The sequence below is a fragment of the Arachis ipaensis genome, chromosome B10 (assembly GCF_000816755.2).
Source record: "Arachis ipaensis cultivar K30076 chromosome B10, Araip1.1, whole genome shotgun sequence".
NCBI lineage: Eukaryota > Viridiplantae > Streptophyta > Magnoliopsida > Fabales > Fabaceae > Arachis > Arachis ipaensis.
In genome coordinates this window covers 107847578-107866472 of record NC_029794.2, presented here as the reverse complement: position 1 = coordinate 107866472, position 18895 = coordinate 107847578, and the positions used below count along the sequence as shown (strand labels likewise).

The 18895-nt window shown below is 39.4% G+C and overlaps 1 protein-coding gene across 1 annotated transcript; it reads right to left on the bottom strand.

Moving 5' to 3' along the window:
- Positions 282-1203, bottom strand: LOC107622295. Its single transcript, XM_021114625.1, has 4 exons — positions 1083-1203; positions 889-973; positions 649-781; positions 282-515 (listed from the first exon to the last, which is right to left on the bottom strand). Exons 1-4 carry the CDS (start codon positions 1201-1203, stop codon positions 300-302), a joined length of 555 nt encoding a protein of 184 aa, XP_020970284.1. The 3' UTR covers positions 282-299.

Sequence of the window (18895 nt, the reverse complement as noted above, 5' to 3'; positions counted from 1 at the left end):
CTATCATCCATATCACAACCATTTTGAACAAAACTAATAAACCACTTTCTGTTTTTCTTTCATTGAAACAAAGAAAAACAAATCTGACACACCTTTGAATCTTTCTGTACCTCATTAAATAAGTCAACACATGTTTTTTTAACCAAGTTTTACGATCAAAAAGGACAAATATGCCCTGTCCAGTTTCATTTGATACCACTACCTTGAGCCTAGCTATACCTACAAAAAAAATCAAATACAATCATAAAAATAGTAGTCATCAGATCTCAACAATTTATTCAACACATTAAAAGACCAGATTAGTCATAAATAAAAACCACAGAGTAAATGAAAAAAACAAGAATGTCACATGACAAAAATTTTGGGATCATATTTGTCACATGATGCATGCACATATCACAAAAGTAAACACCAAACTCAGGATGTACTGTCTTCCCACAAACACAGGTAAAATACCACCAACACCCCTCTTCTATGACATCAGTGATAGTATTTAGAATGACAAAGGTTCCATCCTACAAAGCATAGAAAATAAAAGCCAAAGCCATAAAAAAAACCATAAAAATTAAAGAATCAAAATTTCAGAGGATTTAATAATCAAGAATGAAAACAAATTGCTACAAATCAGATAAAAAAGTTTTTTTTAACCTCCTTGTTTTCTTGCAACTCATCTATTGTAGATTTCTTAATCAACCTCATGAAGTCATCCTCTAATGAGATAGTTTTTTCTTCATTAGCAATGAACAGCGGCTGGGTCCCATTTATCCTTAGCTCTACTACGCTAATAAAATAATAATGAGGGAAGAATCTTAATGCTTTTTTCGACATATTCAAACATACATAAAAAATAAATAAAACTAAATATATCAAAAATAGTACTACACAAACCTCTTCCTGAAATCAACAACCTCTGTCAAGTCAGGATTAAAATATATTTTTGTTACTTTTATGACATTTTGCAACCCATGTTGCCCTAAAAAAGAGGAAAAAAATATCAGCAACCTTTCCAAAAAAATCTTATATCAACAATGTAAAGAAAGAGTTTAAAGAAATCATGATAATGCAACATTCAACAACAGTACCTCGAAAAAGCTTAACTTTGGCAAGTTGAAGAAATACTACTAGTTGTTCAACATAACTAGAAGAAAGAAAATGATTTAATTGATCTACATATTCTCCAAACAGGGCACACCTAAGCACCATCCTACAAATAAAACACAACAAATTGTAACATAGAAAATAGAGAAAACAAAAAACTAAAAGAAAACCATATGCTTATCATAACTTTTTTCCTCTCCAACTAAAGTTAGTAACCCAATAATATCTGCAAGTAGGGACGGATCCAAGGGGGCAAGCATAGGCCTTGGCCCCAACTTTTTTGAACAAAGTTAACCATTATAAGGATATAAAGTTATTATATATTATATAATTTTTTTTTAAAAAATAGAGTAAGTAATTATCTTAGATAAATAATTAAATTATTAAACTCAAAAATAAGTAACAATCCTTAAATTGAGAAATATATTATTGTCAGTCACTTTTTGATTAAATAAATTTCCAAATCTTTAAATATTTAAATTTTTTTCTCTTTTTAAATATTTTTTCTCTTAATTTTCACACCTATTATCATATAAAAATACTTTAATATTTATAATAACAAAAAAAATTTTAATATATTATAGTACATACATGAAAGTAAATTATTTTAAAATTTATTTATTTTTCTCATGATATTAAAATTATAACATATTAAGTAAATTCATTAAAACAATTATATTTTAGTCCTTGTCTGTAAGCACATTAAAAAACCGCAAAAAAAATGAAATAATACATAACAGGATCAACAACACATAATTTCAATAATGAAAAAAAAAATACAAAACCACTCACCAACTAAATAATCGTGATCTTGACTCATTTGCAATATCTCCTCAAAAGGATATAGAGTAAAACAGACTCTAGGTATGATATCATCTAGTATAGTTGTTACTGTTGTTCAAAAGAGAAATGTAAGCTTAAAGTCATGTTTTGTAAATCTTTAAGAGCCATGATTTGGAACAACAGAGAAATAACACATCTTGTAGCAATTTCCTTTAATAATATTATCTTTAAACTTGTTGATAAGTTGCTTCCTTATAGTGGCCTGAATTTTGTTTGACTATAAACAATAAAAAATTAGAATACATGTTAGTTAGCAATAACAGAAATATCAACAACATGCTAACTCAAAATAAACTACCAATAAAATCACTAACATTTTTATCCACTAAAATGAGCTCCATTGAATTTGGAGAATCTGGATTTCCAAAGTTTGGAACAATCCAAGCTCTAATTACCCTCACTATAAGCCTTTAAGCCTCTCTTGGCGGAACAATCTTGCTAATAGCATCAAAAAATGGACTCATTTGGACGCACTTAAACACTTGTAGGAAAGAAAACAACAACAATATGAAGATAGGTGAAAGATGAACTAAGCCAATGATCTGCACTACTCTTACCATTTCAACCCTCTTTTATAGACAACATCAGATGAATAGCTTCAAATTGGAATTCAAATTTTTTAGCAAAATGGAGAAAAATAAAGATTGTTCACCTTGCACATCCAGAAATAACTGAGGTTTCTCATACACTAATTTAGGGTTTTCTTGGAAAAATAAATTATATGATAATGAAACTACAATTTTTAATATCACAGAAATTTATACTAACAACCACCAACTACTACTGCACATTCACACATTTCACATCTCCATGAAAGATCTCTATCAACCATCAAATCAAGTAAGCCTTCATTCTATATAGCAAACACAGGCAAAGAAAGATGAAACAAAAATCATACAGCACTTACATGAGATGACAAATACTACATAACACAAAGTATCACATATAAAGAGATATATATAATAAACAATATTCTAATTTAAAAATAAAAAATACAAAAGAAGAAATCTACAAGATCAATGACATCAGATTTACATTCACAAACCTTATCACTTGTCAGAATCTAAATCCAGATTTTGGGGGAAAGCCAAACAACCACCAATCTCCAAAACCACTTCTACATCATACAAAAATATCTGAATGCTACAAATCATATTCTAAAAACAAAACCGTGAATAATCTTCCAATGGAATTAATGAAGAAATATCAAAGAGGAAAATATAAGTAAATAATCGATGAATTGAACTTCTAAGTTCCTAGATCTCTACATCAGATAACACATCTATCTAACCCTTCTCATTCCTAATATTTACCCTACCCACTGCTTCTCAATACAACTTTGTCTTCTGGTGCACGAAATTGTGATTCACACTTTTCACAACTCCGCACAACTAACCAGCAAGTGTACTGGGTCGTCCAAGTAATAAACCTTACGTAAGTAAGGGTCAATCCCACAGAGATTGTCGGCTTGAAGCAAGCTATGGTCATCTTGTAAATCTCAGTCAGGCAGATTCAAATGGTTATGAGGTTTTGATAATTAAAAGATAAATAAAACATAAAATAAAATAGAGATACCTATGTAATTCATTGGTTGGAATTTCAGATAAGCATTTGGAGATGCTTTGTTGCTTCTGAACCTCTGCTTTCCTATTGCCTTCTTCCAATCATGCGTGCTCCCTTCCATGACAAGCTGTATGATCCTCTCAGATGAAAAATATCAGGTACGATCTCTGCACGGCTAATCAACTGTCGGATTTCTCATCTCGGATGAAAAATACCAAGTACAGCTACTGCACGGCTAATCATCTGTCGGTTCCCGCTAGTGTCGGAATAGGACCCTTGTGCTTTTGCACACTGTCACTACGCCCAACATTTGCAAGTTTGAAGCTCGTCACAATCATCCCTTCCCAGATCCTACTCGGAATACCACAGACAAGGTTTAGACTTTCCGGATCTCAGGAATGGCTGCCAATGGTTCTAGCCTATACCACGAAGATATTAATCTCACGGACTCGGTCCGTGTATTAGATATCCAAGAGAATATACTCCAGCTGTCATCCAATGACTACGTCGAACATCATGTAGACCGCTTGTGGTTGTCAGGCACGCAGATCTTGGCTAAACGAGTAATGAAGATTGGGTGATTGTCACAGGTCACCCCTTCATTCTGACTTAACTGAATTAAGTACGAGAGTATATCTTGGATAAGAAGTAGGCATGAATTGAAAGAGAAACAATAGTACTTGCATTAATTCATGAAGAACAGCAGGGCTCCACACCTTAATCTATGGGGTGTAGAAACTCCACCGTAGAAAATACATAAGTGAAAATAGTCTAGGCATGGCCGAATGGCCAGCCTCCCAAATGTAACATAAGAGATGATAAAGTCTCCCCGTATATAAAAGTATGATAAAGTATGCAAATACAATAGTAAAAAGTGCTACTTATACTAAACTAGTTACTAGGGATTACAGAAAATAAGTAACTAAGTGCAGATAGTGCATAAATCTACTTCCGGGGCCCACTTGGTGTGTGCTTGGGCTGAGCATTGAAGCTTTCGCGTGCATAGACCATTCTTCGAGTTAAACGCCAGCTTGGGTGCCAGTTTGGGCGTTTAACTCCAGTTCTAGTGCCAGTTCTGGCATTTTACTCTAGAAAAGGGTCTCAGGTGGGCGTTTGAACGCCAGTTTGGACCATCAAATCTCGGGCAAAGTATGGACTATTATATATTTCTGGAAAGCCCAAGATGTCTACTTTCCAACGCAATTGAGAAAGCGCCAATTGGGCTTCTATAGCTCCAGAAAATCCACTTCGAGTGTAGGAGCATAAACTTCAATATAAAAAATATGCACTGTTCAAGCATTCATTCAGAAAACAAAAAGTATTGCCACCACATCAAAATAATTAAACTAATTTCAAGATAGAATTCGAAAGCATGCACTTCTTGTTCTTTTACAATTAAAAACATTTTTTATTTAAGAAAGGTGAAGAATTCATAGGACATTCATAGCTTTAAGACATAGACACTAGACACTAATGATCATGTAATAAAGACACAAACATAGACAAAACATAAAGCATAGAATTCGAAAAATAGAAAAATAAGAACAAGGAAATTAAAGAATGGATCCACCTTAGTGATGGCGGCTAGTTCTTCCTCTTGAAGATCTTAAGGAGTGCTTGAGCTCCTCTATGTCTTTTCCTTGCCTGTGTTGCTCCTCTCTCATGGCCTTTTAGTCCTCTCTGATTTCATGGAGGATAATGGAGTGCTCTTGGTGCTCCATCCTTAGTTGCCTCATGTTGGAACTCAATTCTCCTAAGGAGGTGTTGATTTTCTCCCAATAATTGTGTGGAGGAAAATGCATCCCTTGAGGTATCTCAGGGATTTCTTGATGAGGAATTTCCTCATGCTCTTGTTGAGGTCCATGAGTGGGTTCTCTTGTTTGCTCCATCCTCTTCTTAGTGATGGGCTTGTCTCTTTCAATGAGGATGTCTTCCTCTATGACAATTTTAGCTGAATTGCATAGGTTACAAATGAGATAAGGGAAGGCTAACCTTGCCAAAGTAGAGGGCTTGTCCGCCACCTTGTAGAGTTCTAGAGGTATGATCTCATGAACTTCTACTTCCTCTCCAATCATGATACTATGGATCATGATAGCCCGGTCTATTGTAACTTCAGACCGGTTACTAGTAGGAATGATAGAGCGTTGAATGAACTCCAACCATCCCCTAGCCACGGGTTTGAGGTCAAGCCTTCTTAATTGAACTGGCTTGCCTCTTGAGTCTCTCTTCCATTGAGCTCCTTCCATACAGATGTCTATGAGGACTTGGTCCAACCTTTGATCAAAGTTGACCCTTCTAGTGAAAGGATGAGGATCTCCTCTCATCATTGGCAAGTTAAATGCCAACCTCACATTTTCCAGACTGAAATCCAAGTAATTCCCCCGAACCATTGTGAGCCAATTCTTTGGGTTCGGGTTCATACTTTGATCATGGTTCTTAGTGATCCATGCATTAGCATAGAACTCTTGAACCATTATGATTCTGACTTGTTGGATTGGGTTGGTGAGAGCTTCCCAACCTCTTCTTTGAATCTCACGTCGGATCTCCGGATATTCACTCTTTTTGAGCATGAAGGGGACCTCAGGGATCACCTTTTTCTTGGCCACAACTTCATAGAAGTGGTCTTGATGGACCTTTGAGATGAATCTCTCCATCTCCCATGACTCAGAGGTAGAAGCAATTGCCTTCCCTTTCCTCTTTCTAGAGGTTTTTCCGGTCTTAGGTGCCATTAATGGTGATGAAAAAACAAAAAAAGCTTAGCTTTTTCCACACCAAACTTAGAAGTTTTGCTCGTCCTCGAGCAAAAGAAGAAAGAAAGGAGTAGAAGAATAAGAAATTGAGGAGATGGAGGGGAATAGTGAATTCGGCCAAGGGGGTTAAGTGTGTATGAGGTGTGAAATTGAAGGTTGTAAGGAGGGGTATTTATAGGGTAAGAGAGAGAGGGAATTCGGTTATGAAGGGGTGGGTTTGGGAGGGAAATGGTTTGAATTTGAATGGTTAGGTAGGTGGGGTTTATGATGGATGGATGTGAGTTATGAAGAGAATATGGGAAAGAGGGTAGGATTTGATAGGTGAATGGTATTTGGGGAAGAGGTATTGATGGGATTGGTCAAGGGTATTTGAGGAAGAGTGTTATGGAAAGGTGTGAAGAGGAGAGAAGAAGAGGTGGGGTAGGTGGGGATCCTATGGGGTCCACAGATCCTGAGGTATCAAGGAATTCTGCTCCCTGCACCATTCTGGCGTGTAAACGCCCTCTGTGTGCTAATTCTGGCGTTTAACGCCAGCTCTACTACCTTTCCTGGTGTTAAACACCAGTCAGCTGCCCCTTTCTGGCGTTTAACGCCAGTCTGTCTGCCATTTCTGGCGTTTAACGCCAGCCAGACACCGGACACCCTTTTTTGGCGTTAAACGCCAGTCTGCCTGCCATTTCTAGCATTTAATGCCCAGAATGCTGCCAGACTGGGTGTTAAACGCCCATTCTGCTATCCTTACTGGTGTTTAAACACCAGTAAGCCTGTCCTCCTGGGTGTGCTATTTTTGATGCTGTGTTTTTATTTTTCTTTAATTTTGTAGTTGTTTTTATGACTTCACATGATCATCAACCTAAAGAAAACATAGAATAACAATGGAATATAAATAAATATAATTAAATAACATTGGGTTGCCTCCCAACAAGCACTTCTTTAGTGTCAATAGCTTGACAGTAAGCTCTTAGAGAGCTTCACAGAGACTCAGAGCTTAATGGTGGCCTCCCAACACCAAACTTAGAAGTTGAGTGTGGGGGCTCTGTTTGACTCTGTATTGAGGGAAGCTTTTCATGCTTCCTCTCCATAGTTACAGAAGAAGATCCTTGAGCCTTAAACACAAGGTAGTCCTCATTCAATTGAAGGACTAACTCTCCTCTGTCCACATCAATCACAACTCTTGCTGTGGCTAGGAAGGGTCTTCTAAGGATAATGGATTCATCATCATCCTTCCCAGTGTCTAGGATTATGAAGTCAGCAGGGATGTACAAGCCTTCAACCTTCACTAGGACATCCTCTACAAGTCCATAAGCCTGTTTCATTGATTTGTTTGCCATCTCTAGTGAGATTCTTGCAGCTTGTACCTCAAAGATCCCTAGTTTCTCCATTACAGAGAGTGGCATAAGGTTTATTCCTGACCCCAGGTCACACAGAGCCTTCTCAAAGGTCATGGTGCCTATGGTACAAGGTATTAAGAACTTTCCGGGATCCGGTTTCTTCTGAGGTAATTTCTGTTGAACCAAGGTATTCAGTTTATTGATGAGCAACGGAGGTTCATCCTCCCAAGTCTCATTACCAAATAACTTGGCATTCAGCTTCATGATTGCTCCTAGATACTGAGCAACTTGCTCTTCAATAATATCTTCATCCTCTTAAGAGGAAGAATACTCATCAGAGCTCATGAATGGCAACAGTAAGTTCAGTGGAATCTCTATGGTCTCTATATGAGCCTCAGATTCCTTTGGTTCCTCAATAGGGAACCCCTTAGTGGCCAGTGGACGTCCATTGAGGTTTTCCTCATTGGAAATCACTGCCTCTTCCTCCTCTATAGGTTCGGCCACTTTGGTTATAGTTATGGCCTTGCACTCTCTTATGGGATTCTCTTCTGTATTGCTTGGGAGAGTACTAGGAGGAGTTTCAGTAACTCTTTTACTTAGTTGACCCACTTGTGCCTCCAAATTTCTAATGGAGGACCTTGTTTCAGTCATAAAACTGAGAGTGATCTTAGATAGATCAGAGACTATGGTTGCTAAGTCAGAGAGGCTCTGCTTAGAATTCTCTGTCTGTTGCTCAGAAGATGATGGAAAAGGCTTGCTATTGCCAAACCTATTTCTCCCACCATTATTATTATTGAAGACTTGATTAGGCTTCTGCTAATCCTTCCATGAGAAATTAGGATGATTCCTCTATGAAGGATTATAGGTGTTTCCATAGGATTCTCCCATGTAATTCACCTCTTCCATTGCAGGGTTCTCAGGGTCATAAGTTTCTTCTTCAGAAGAAGCTTCTTTAGTACTGCCGGATGCAGCTTTTATTCCAGTCAGATTCTGAGAAATCATATTGACTTGCTGAGTCAATATTTTATTCTGAGCCAATATGGCATTCAAAGTATCAACCTCAAGAACTCCTTTCTTCAGAGTCATCCCATTATTCACAGGATTTTTTTCAGAAGTATACATGAACTGGTTATTTGTAATCATTTCAATGAGTTTCTGGGCTTCTGCGGGCATCTTCTTCAGATGAAGAGATCCACCAGCAGAGTGATCCAAGGACATCTTGGATAATTCAGACAGACCATCATAGAATATACATAGGATGCTCCATTCTGAAAGTATGTCAGAAGGACACCTTCTGATCAATTGCTTGTATCTTTCTCAAGCTTCATAGAGGGATTCACCTTCCTTCTGTTTGAAGGTTTGGACTTCCACTCTAAGTATGCTCAACTTTTATGGTGGAAAGAATTTGGCCAAGAAAGCATTGACCAACTTTCCCAAGAGTTCAGGCTTTCTTTAGGTTGTGAGTCCAACCATATCCTAGCTCTGTCTCTTACAGCAAAGGGGAAAAGTATAAGTCTGTAGACCTCAGGATTAACCTCATTGGTCTTAACAGTGTCACAGATTTGCAAGAATTCAGCTAAGAACTGATGAGGATCTTCCAATGGAAGTCCATAAAACTTGCAATTCTATTGCATTAGAGAAATTAATTAAGGCTTAAGCTCAAAGTTGTTTGCTCCAATTGCAGGAATTGAGATGCTTCTTCCATAGAAGATGCTTGGTGACTTTATTGCACCATCTTCTAACTTCTATGGAAGAAGCATCTCACTTCCTGCGATTGGAGCAAACAATTTTGAGCTTAAACCTAAATTAGTTTCTCTAATGCAGCAGAATTGCAAGTTTCATGGAATTCCAATGGAAGATCCTCATCAGTTTTTAGCTAAATTCTTGCAAATCTGTGACACTGTCAAGACCAATGGAGTTGATCCCGAGGTCTACAGGGTTATGCTTTTCCCTTTTGCTGTAAGAGACAGAGCTAGAACATGGTTGGATTCACAACCTAAGGATAGCCTGAACTCTTGGGATAAGCTGGTCAGTGCTTTCTTGGCCAAATTCTTTCCTCCTCAAAAGATGAGCAAGCTTAGAGTGGAAATCCAAACATTCAGACAGAAGGAAGGAGAATCCCTCTATGAAGCTTGGGAAAGATATAAGCAACTGATCAAAAGGTATCCTACTGACATGCTTCCAGAATGGAGAATCATAAGTATATTCTATGATGGTCTGTCTGAGTTATCAAAAATTTCATTGGACCATTCTGCAGGAGGATCTCTTCACGTGAAAACCCCTGCAGAAGCTCAAGAACTCATTGAAATGGTTGCAAATAACCAGTTCATGTACACCTCTGAGAGAAATCCTGTGAACAATGGGACGCCTCAGAAGAAGGGAGTTCTTGAAATTGATACTCTGAATGCCATATTGGCTCAGAATAAAATATTGACTCAGCAAGTCAATATGATTTCTCAGAGTCTGAATGGATTGCAAGCTGCATCCGACAGTACTAAAGAAGCATCTTCTGAAGAAGAAGCTTATGATCCTAAGAACCCTGCAATGACAGAGGTGAATTACATGGGAGAACCCTATGGAAACACCTATAATCCTTCATGGAGAAATCATCCAAATTTCTCATGGAAGGACCAATAGAAGCCTCAACAAGGCTTCAATAATAATGGTGGAAGAAATAAGTTTAGCAATAGCAAGCCTTTTCCATCATCTCCTCAGCAACAGATAGAGAATTCTTAACAGAGCCATTCTGGCCTGGCAACCATAGTCTCTGATCTATCCAAGGCCACACTAAGTTTCACGAATGAAACAAGGTCCTCTATTAAAAATTTGGAGGCACAGGTGGGTCAGCTGAGTAAGAAGATTACTGAAACTCCTCCCAGTACTCTCCCAAGCAATACAGAAGAAAATCCCAAGAGAGAGTACAAGGCCATAACCTTACTTGCTGTGGCCGAATGCCCAGAGGAGGAGAAAGACGTGAATACCAGTGAGGAAGACCTTGTGGGACGTCCTTTGGGCAGAAAGGAGTTTCCCTTTGAGGAACCAAAAGAATCTGAGGCTCATACAGAGACCATAGAGATTCCATTGAACTTCCTTCTGCCATTCATGAGCTCTGATGAATATTCTTCCTCTGAAGAGGATGAAGATGTCACTGAAGAGAAAGTTGTAAGTATCTAGGAGCAATCATGAAGTTGAATGCCAGTTTATTTGGTAATGAGACTTGGGAGGATGAACCCCCTTGTTCACCAATGAACTGAGTACATTAATGAGGCAAACTTTACCTCAGAAGAAACCGGATCCCGAAAAGTTCTGCATACCTTGTACCATAAGCACCATGACCTTTGAGAAGGCTCTATGTGACCTTGAGTCAAGGATAAACCTCATGCCACTCTCTGTAATGGAGAAACTAGGAATCTTTGAGGTACAAGCTGCAAGAATCTCATTAGAGATGGCAGACAAATCAATGAAAAAGGCTTATGGACTAGTAAAGGATGTGTTAGTGAAGGTTGAAGGCCTTTACATCCCTGCTGATTTCATAATCCTAGACACTGGGAAGGATGAGGATGAATCCATCATCCTTGGCAGACCCTTCCTAGCCATAGCAAAAGCTGTGATTGATGTTGACAGAGGAGAGTTGGTCCTTCAGTTGAATGAGGACTACCTTGTATTTAAGACTCAAGGTTTTCCTTCTGTAACCATGGAGAGGAAGCATGAGAAGCTTCTCTCAATACTAAGTCAAACAAAACCCCCACATTCAAACTCTAAGTTTGGTGTTGGGAGGCCACAACCAAACTCCAAGTTTGGTGTTGAGAGGCCACAACCAAACTCTAAGTTTGGTGTTAAGAGGCCCCAACCTTGCTCTGATTATCTGTGAAGCTCCATGAGAGCTCACTGTCAAGCTATTGACATTAAAGAAGTACTTGTTGGGAGGCAATCCAATGTTATTTAATTATATCTATTTATTTTCCATTGCTATTTTATGTTTTCTTTAGGTTGATGATCATGTGAAGTCACAAAAACTACTGAAAAATAAAAAAAAGAATGAAAAACAACATTAAAAATAGCTCACCCTGGAGGAAGAGCTTACTGGCGTTTAAACGCCAATAAGAAGCATCAAACTGGCATTTAACGCCAGAAAGAAGCATCAAGCTGGCGTTAAACGCCAGAAACAAGCACCAGACTGGCGTTTAACACCAAGAATGGGAGAAAAGCTGGCGTTAAATGCCAGAAACAAGCAGCAAGCTGGCGTTTAACGCCAGACATGCATTCTAAGGGTGTTTTGCACGCCTAAATGGAGCAGGGATGCTAAGTCCTTGACCCCTCTGGATCTGTGGACCCCACATGATTCCCAACCTACCCCACCTCTTTTTCTCTCCTCTTCACACCTTTTCATAACATTCTTCCCCAAAATAACCTCCACCAATCACCTCCATTACTCCTCCAAAACCATAATACAACCCACCTACACCCACCCACTCAAATTCAAACCTTCACTCTTTCATTTTCACACATCATAACCACCTAAACCCCCCTGGCCGAACCATTCACACACCTCCATCTTCTCCATCTCTTCTTCTTCTCATCCTTTCTTTCTTCTTTTGCTCGAGGACGAGAAAACCTTTTAAGTTCGGTGTGGTAAAAGCATTACTTTTTATTTTTCCATAACCATTAATGGCACCTAAGGTTGGAGAAACCTCTAGAAAGAGGAAAGGAAAGGCAGTTGCTTCCAACTCTGAGTCATGGGAGATGGAGAGATTCATCTCAAAAGCCCATCACTAAGAAAAGGATGGAGCAAACAAGAGAGCCCACTCATGGACCTCAACAAGAGCATGAGGAAGTTCCTCATCATGAAATCCCTGAGATGCCTCAAGAGATGTACTTTCCTCCACAAAACTATTGGGAGCAAATTAACACCTCCCTAGGAGAATTAAGTTCCAACATAGGACAACTAAGGGTGGAGCACCAAGAGCATTCCATCCTCCTCTATGAAATTAGAGAAGATCAAAGAGCTATGAGGGAGGAGCAACAAAGGCAAGGAAGAGACATAGAGGAGCTCAAGCATTCCATTGGATCTTCAAGAGGAAGAACTAGCCGCCATCACTAAGGTGGACCCGTTCTTTAAATTCCTTGTTCTTATTTTTCTGTTTTTCGAAAATTATGCTTTATGTTTATTTATGTTTATGTCTTTATTACATGATCACTGGTGTCTAAGTGTCTATGTCTTAAAGCTTTGAATGTCCTATGAATCCATCACCTTTCTTAAATGAAAAATGTTTTAATTACAAAAGAACAAGAAGTACATGAATTTCGAATTCATCCTTGAAATTAGTTTAATTATTTTTGATGTGGTGATAATACTTTTTGTTTTCTGAATGAATGCTTGCACAGTGCATATGTCTTTTGAATTTTTTGTTTATGAATGTTAAAATTGTTGGCTCTTGAAGAATAATGAAAAAGGAGAAATGTTATTTGATAATCTGAAAAATCATATAATTGATTCTTGAAGCAAGAAAAAGCAGTGAATAACAAGGCTTGCAAAAATAAAAGAAAAAAAAAGAAAGAGAGAAAGAAAAAAGAAAGGCAAGCAGAAAAAGTCAATAGCCCTTAAAACCAAAAGGCAAGGGTAATAAAAAAGATCCAAGGCTTTGAGCATCAGTGGATAGGAGGGCCTAAAGGAATAAAATCCTGGCCTAAGCGGCTAAACCAAGCTGTCCCTAACCATGTGCTTGTGGCGTGAAGGTGTCAAGCCAAAAGCTTGAGACTGAGCGGTTAAAGTCGAGGTCCAAAGTGAAAAAAAAAAAAGAGTGTGCTTAAGAACCCTGGACACCTCTAATTGGGGACTCTAGCAAAGCTGAGTCACAATCTGAAAAGGTTCACCCAGTTATGTGTCTGTGGCATTTATGTATCCGGTGGTAATACTGGAAAACAAAGTGCTTAGGGCCACGACCAAGATTCATAAAGTAGCTGTGTTCAAGAATCAACATATTGAACTAGGAGAATCAATAACACTATCTGAATTCTGAGTTCCAATAGATGCCAATTATTCCGAACTTCAAGGGATAAAGTGAGATGCCAAAACTGTTTAGAGGCAAAAAGCTACTAGTCCCGCTCATTTAATTGTAGCTAAGTTTCATTGATATTTTGGATTTTATAGTATATTCTCTTCTTTTTATCCTATTTGATTTTCATTTACTTGGGGACAAGCAATAATTTAAGTTTGGTGTTGTGATGAGCGGATAATTTATACGCTTTTTGGCATTGTTTTTACATAGTTTTTAGTATATTTTTATTAGTTTTTAAATAAAAATCACCTTTCTGGACTTTACTATGAGTTTGTGTGTTTTTCTGTGATTTCAGGTAATTTTTGGCTGAAATTGACGGACTTGGGCAAAAATCTGATTCAGAGGCTGAAGAAGGATTGCAGATGTTGTTGGATTCTGACCTCCCTACACTCGAAGTAGATTTTTTGGAGCTACAAAAACCCAATTGGCGCGCTCTCAATTGCGTTGAAAAGTAGACATCTAGGGCTTTCTAACAATATATAATAGTTCATACTTTGCCCGATTTTAGACAACGCAAACTGGTATTTAACGCCAGCTTTCTGCCCTATTCTGGCGTTAAACGCCAGAAACAAGTTGCAAAGCAGAGTTAAACGTCAGAAACAAGTTACAAACTGGCGTTTAATTCCAAGGAAGACCTCTACATGTGAAAGCTTCAATGCTCAGCCCAAGCACACACCAAGTGGGCCCGAAAGTGGATTTCTGCATCATTTACTTATCTCTGTAAACCCTAGTAACTAGTTTAGTATAAATAGGACTTTTTACTATGGTATTTACATCTTTTGGATATTTTATATTCAGAGATCACGTTTGGGGAGGCTGGCCATTCGGCCATGCCTAGACCTTGTTCTTATGTATTTTCAACGGTGGAGTTTCTACACACTATAGATTAAGGTGTGGAGCTCTGCTGTTCCTCGAGTATTAATGCAAAGTACTATTGTTCTTCTGTCCAATTCATGATTATTCTTATTCTAAGATATTCATTCGCACACAAGAACATGATGAATGTGATGATTATGTGACACTCATCACCATTCTCACTTATGAACGCGTGCCTGATAACCACTTCCATTCTACATGCAAACAAGCTTGAATGTGTATCTGTTGGATTTCTAATCTAAGATTAAAACCTTCGTGGTATAGGCTAGAATTATTGGCGGCCATTCTTGAGATCCAGAAAGTCTAAACCTTGTCTGTGGTATTCCGAGTAGGATCTTGGAAGGGATGACTGTGATGAGCTTCAAACTCGCGAGTGTTGGGCGTAGTGACAGACGCAAAAGGATCAATGGATCCTATTCCAACATGAGTTAGAATCGACAGATGATTAGCCGTGTGGTGACAGCGCATTTGGACCATTTTCACTGAGAGGACGGACGGTAGCCATTGACAACGGTGATCCCCCAACATACAGCTTGCCATGGAAAGGAGTATGAATGATTGGATGAAAGCAGTAGGAAAGCAGAGGTTCAGAAGGAACAAAAGCAACTCCATACGCTTATCTGAATTTCTCACCAATGAATTACATAAGTATTTCTATTCCGAGGGTTACCTGAAACTGGAGGTCGATCTCGGACGAGATCTTCTGTACTGGTCGGAGATAGCGTGTCCGACTGACTGATGGCGGCCGGAGCTGTTGTATCCGACTTGTTGGACTTACAGCACTGCTGATCCTTGGCCACCGGAAGGTTGGGGGTACCTACAAGAGACTCCGATGCTTAAGTTAGCACGGGTATTAAGCAGGTTTTATGTAGAATCAGAGTATCCGTTATACCTGGGTGCTCCAGTATATTTATAGTGGTTGTAGAGTGACCTTTCTAGATAAGATAAGTTAGTTACCTTATCTTATCTTTATCTTTGAGTTGTAGTCAGCTTATCTTCAAGGGAACCGCCCTTATCTCTATAGGCTTGGACTGCCTTTGGATTTGGGTCGTGTTCTTCTATTTGGGCCCTTTATTGGGCTTTCTTGTTGATTTACCCGAACTCTTTAGAAGAGGTCGGGTAGTCTGACCTGAAGAGGTCGGTCGCTTTGTCGCCAATCATCTCGGGTCGGGTAGCTTGACCCAGGGTATGAACAGTGCCCCTGCTTGAGCTCGGTCTTCTTTTTTGAGGTCAAGTCCTTTGACTTCGATCCTTCATTAGTGAAACCAAGTTCAAGCATTTTGTCGATTTCTTCCTTTTGTAGACTCTTTTTGAATGTAGAACGTTTTTCTCTAAAAGCGCGCGCTTTTATATCAGCGCTTTGTTTTTTGGGAATGTGAGAGGGTTTAATACCTTCATTAATTGGTATTAATTGCCCCGTTCTCTCTTGTCTTTTATTTTGAATCTCTCAATCAAAAAATGGTTTCTCTTCTCCGCTTTTTTTCGTAACTTCTTCCTTTACTCTCTCATTTTCTGTTTCTTTCGTGGTTCCTTCCCGCAACGCCTGTTCTGCTACTGCTTTCTGAGGAAGAGGGGTGATTTCCAGATTTCTTCTTCTATCTTCGCAGTTTTCCACTTCGAGGGGTGGCTTTGGTGCTTCAGCTTATTCTCCAGGTTCGATTTTCTTCCTCTGTTTCTTTATATGTCTGTTTTTTGAATTTTGCTCAGAGAAAGTTTGAATCTTTTCTGCTTTTACTGTACCTGATGTATTCTGGAATTTCTTCGTTTTTGGTGTGAATCTTTTTCCTTTTCTTGATGCCTGAATCTAAAAATTGGGGCTTTTGCATGTTTGTTGTTATTTCTGCTTGTGCCTTCGATGATGGTTTTGCTTGATTCTGAAAAAGTTTGCGTCTTTGGTGATTTTCTGCTGTGCATTTTTTTATTTTGACAATGCTTTGGTTGATAGACTGTAGAAAGGTAGTGACTTTTGTGTTTTTACTTCCTTTGTTTTGTTCGAAAACTTATTTTTTCCTTTTTTGATGAGTGTCGGGACGTAAGCTGTAGAATTTTCTTGAAACTTTGCTTCGTTGCTGCCTCCAAAGGATGCCCCAGGACTTTAGTTTGAGTCTTGGGGTTTTCCTTTCCTGTTGGTTCATCTGTCGAGTTGTTTTGCCCCTCGTCCGAGATGTTTTGTTAGTAATCCACTCTTCTTTTCTTATTGTAGGATTTAGTTGGCCTCATGTCTTCTCGCAATAACGTTGTAGAGATGTCTTCCCAGGTTCCCGAGGGCATCGCCAATTGGGTGGACTCGATGGTTCTTATGTATGTCTCTTTGGTTGATTCCGAGTTTTGCACGCAGCTTAGGCAGTTTCATAGGGTCTGTAGTAATCCTGGTGATGAGAAGAATTATGAACTTGTCCCTCCCTCTTCTGAGGAGAGAGTTTGTTTCTCTACTCAGGTTGTTAATGATCGCCCTTTTTTCTATGCTTATGACTTCTTCTTTGGTCAGCTGGGTATCACCCTTTCTTTTACTGAATTTGAGACCGACCTGTTATGGTCCTGTAATGTTTCTTCCTCTCAACTTCTCCCTAATTCCTGGGGTTTCATTAAAATTTTTCAATTGTTGTGTAATGGTTTTGGTATCCCTGCCTCACAATCTCTCTTTTTCTACCTATTTGTCTTTACGAAGCCTGAAGTAGTAAAAAAGAAGGCAGCTTGGGTCTCCTTTCAATCTTCCTAGGGAAAGAAGGTATTTTCCATGTTTGATGAATCGTTTCGCGATTTTAAGAACTACTTTTTCAAGGTCCGAGCTGTTGAAGGAGCTCGGCCCTTTTTCCTGGATGAGAATGATGAGCCCGCCTTTCCCTTGGAATTGCAAAAAGATGTGAGAGTGTCCAGGTATACGTGGGAAATGTTGGATGAGGCTGAGCGAGCTTTTGTGACTGTCTTGGAAGAACATTGGGGTCAATCTCCCCATCTTGATACAAAGAAATTTTTAACCAATCCCTCTCCTTCAAACTGAGCTGGGTATTTTGCGTTTCCTTTTGTTATCTGTTTATATTGCCTGTGAATGCCTTTCCGACTTGTAGCTTAATTTCTTACTGTTGTGTCTTATTTGTAGAGGCGATGAAGAATAATGAATCCATGAAGGCTTTTAAGAGGGCCCAGAAGGTGACTGCTGCCAAAAACATCTCGGCTAAGGCGGCCGGGGACGGATCTTCCCAAGTGCGTGTGAAGCCGTCCATGCCAAGTTCTCCTGGGGTGAGGAAGGTGATCCCCACTCCCCGAGTTCGTCTGGCTGACCCTCTTCCAACTTCTGCTGCTCCTTCTGTCGCTCCTCCCAATAAGAAACAAAAAACAGTTGAGCCCTTCGACCTTGATGCTCCCGACTTTAATGCAATTGAATTTGTGGACCAGCAAATCGGTCCCTATGGTGCCCTTTCTATGGACAATGTGACCATCCTTCATCATTTGGAATTTATGACCCGAAACAGCATAAAGATGGCGTATATGGGGGCTGCTCTGCACCGAACTGCCCAGAACCTTCCTCTCCATGCCACCAAAGCATTTATGGAGGAGGCAAAGCAAGAGCTCGACCGGATGAAGGGGCTGAAGGAGGAGCTCGAGGTAAAGGTGGCCAAGCTAGAAAAAGATCTAGAGAACGAGAAGGCGAGTTCCCTTTCTCTGGCAGCTTCTGTGCGGTTGGCCGAGGACGCGGCAATGATGCATAAGGATAGTTACGTTACGTCCTATCGGGAGGTGATGCGCCTGAGGGGGGAGCTGGAGAGTGTCCGGGAAGATTATTCTGAACTTCAAGGTCATCTTGTTGGCAGCGTCACTGCTGCTTATGAGAACCTGAAGGAGCAAGTTCGGGTCATTGCTCCCGAGGCCGACCTGACCCTCTTCAGCCTGGATAATGTTGTCAAGGATGGCAAGATTGTCCCTGATGACGAGGATGATGATAATGTCGAACCTCCCCTTATGTCCTCTGCTAAGGTGTCGACTTCTGCTGTTCCTACCGAGGTCAACCCTTCCGCTTCTGATCCTGACTGCCAGATTTTAAACCGGGATGACGGTACTGTGGATGCTGTTCCTCTCCAAACTCGCCCTCCATCTCCTCGGACTGATGCTGCTAAAAAGTCTTCTGACCCTTAGCTCACTTATTCTGGATATGTAGTTGGCCCGGCTTGTGGGCTTTTTAAACTCTTTATGTTTTGTTAACTGCTGACACTTTCTCGTTGCTTGCCTAGCAACTTTAATTTTTGAAAAACAAAAGGTAGCTCGCTTAGCTTTTTAAGGTAGGTTTTGGTGGCCTCCGAGGCTTTTATAACTTTGTAGATTATATCATGCTTTTTTGTGCTTCACTTGGTATCTCTTCTGTTTTTTGAGAATGTTG

Bases quoted from the DNA above. Each gene is read 5' to 3' on its own strand.
- LOC107622295 (XM_021114625.1), bottom strand. From the start codon at position 1,203: ATGGTGCTTAGGTGTGCCCTGTTTGGAGAATATGTAGATCAATTAAAT. The intron at 782-888 runs GTTTGTGTAGTA...TTATTTTATTAG, and splicing joins GTTGTTGATTTCAGGAAGAG to CGTAGTAGAGCTAAGGATAA. The intron at 516-648 runs GTTAAAAAAAAC...TATGCTTTGTAG, and splicing joins AGTTGCAAGAAAACAAGGAG to GATGGAACCTTTGTCATTCT.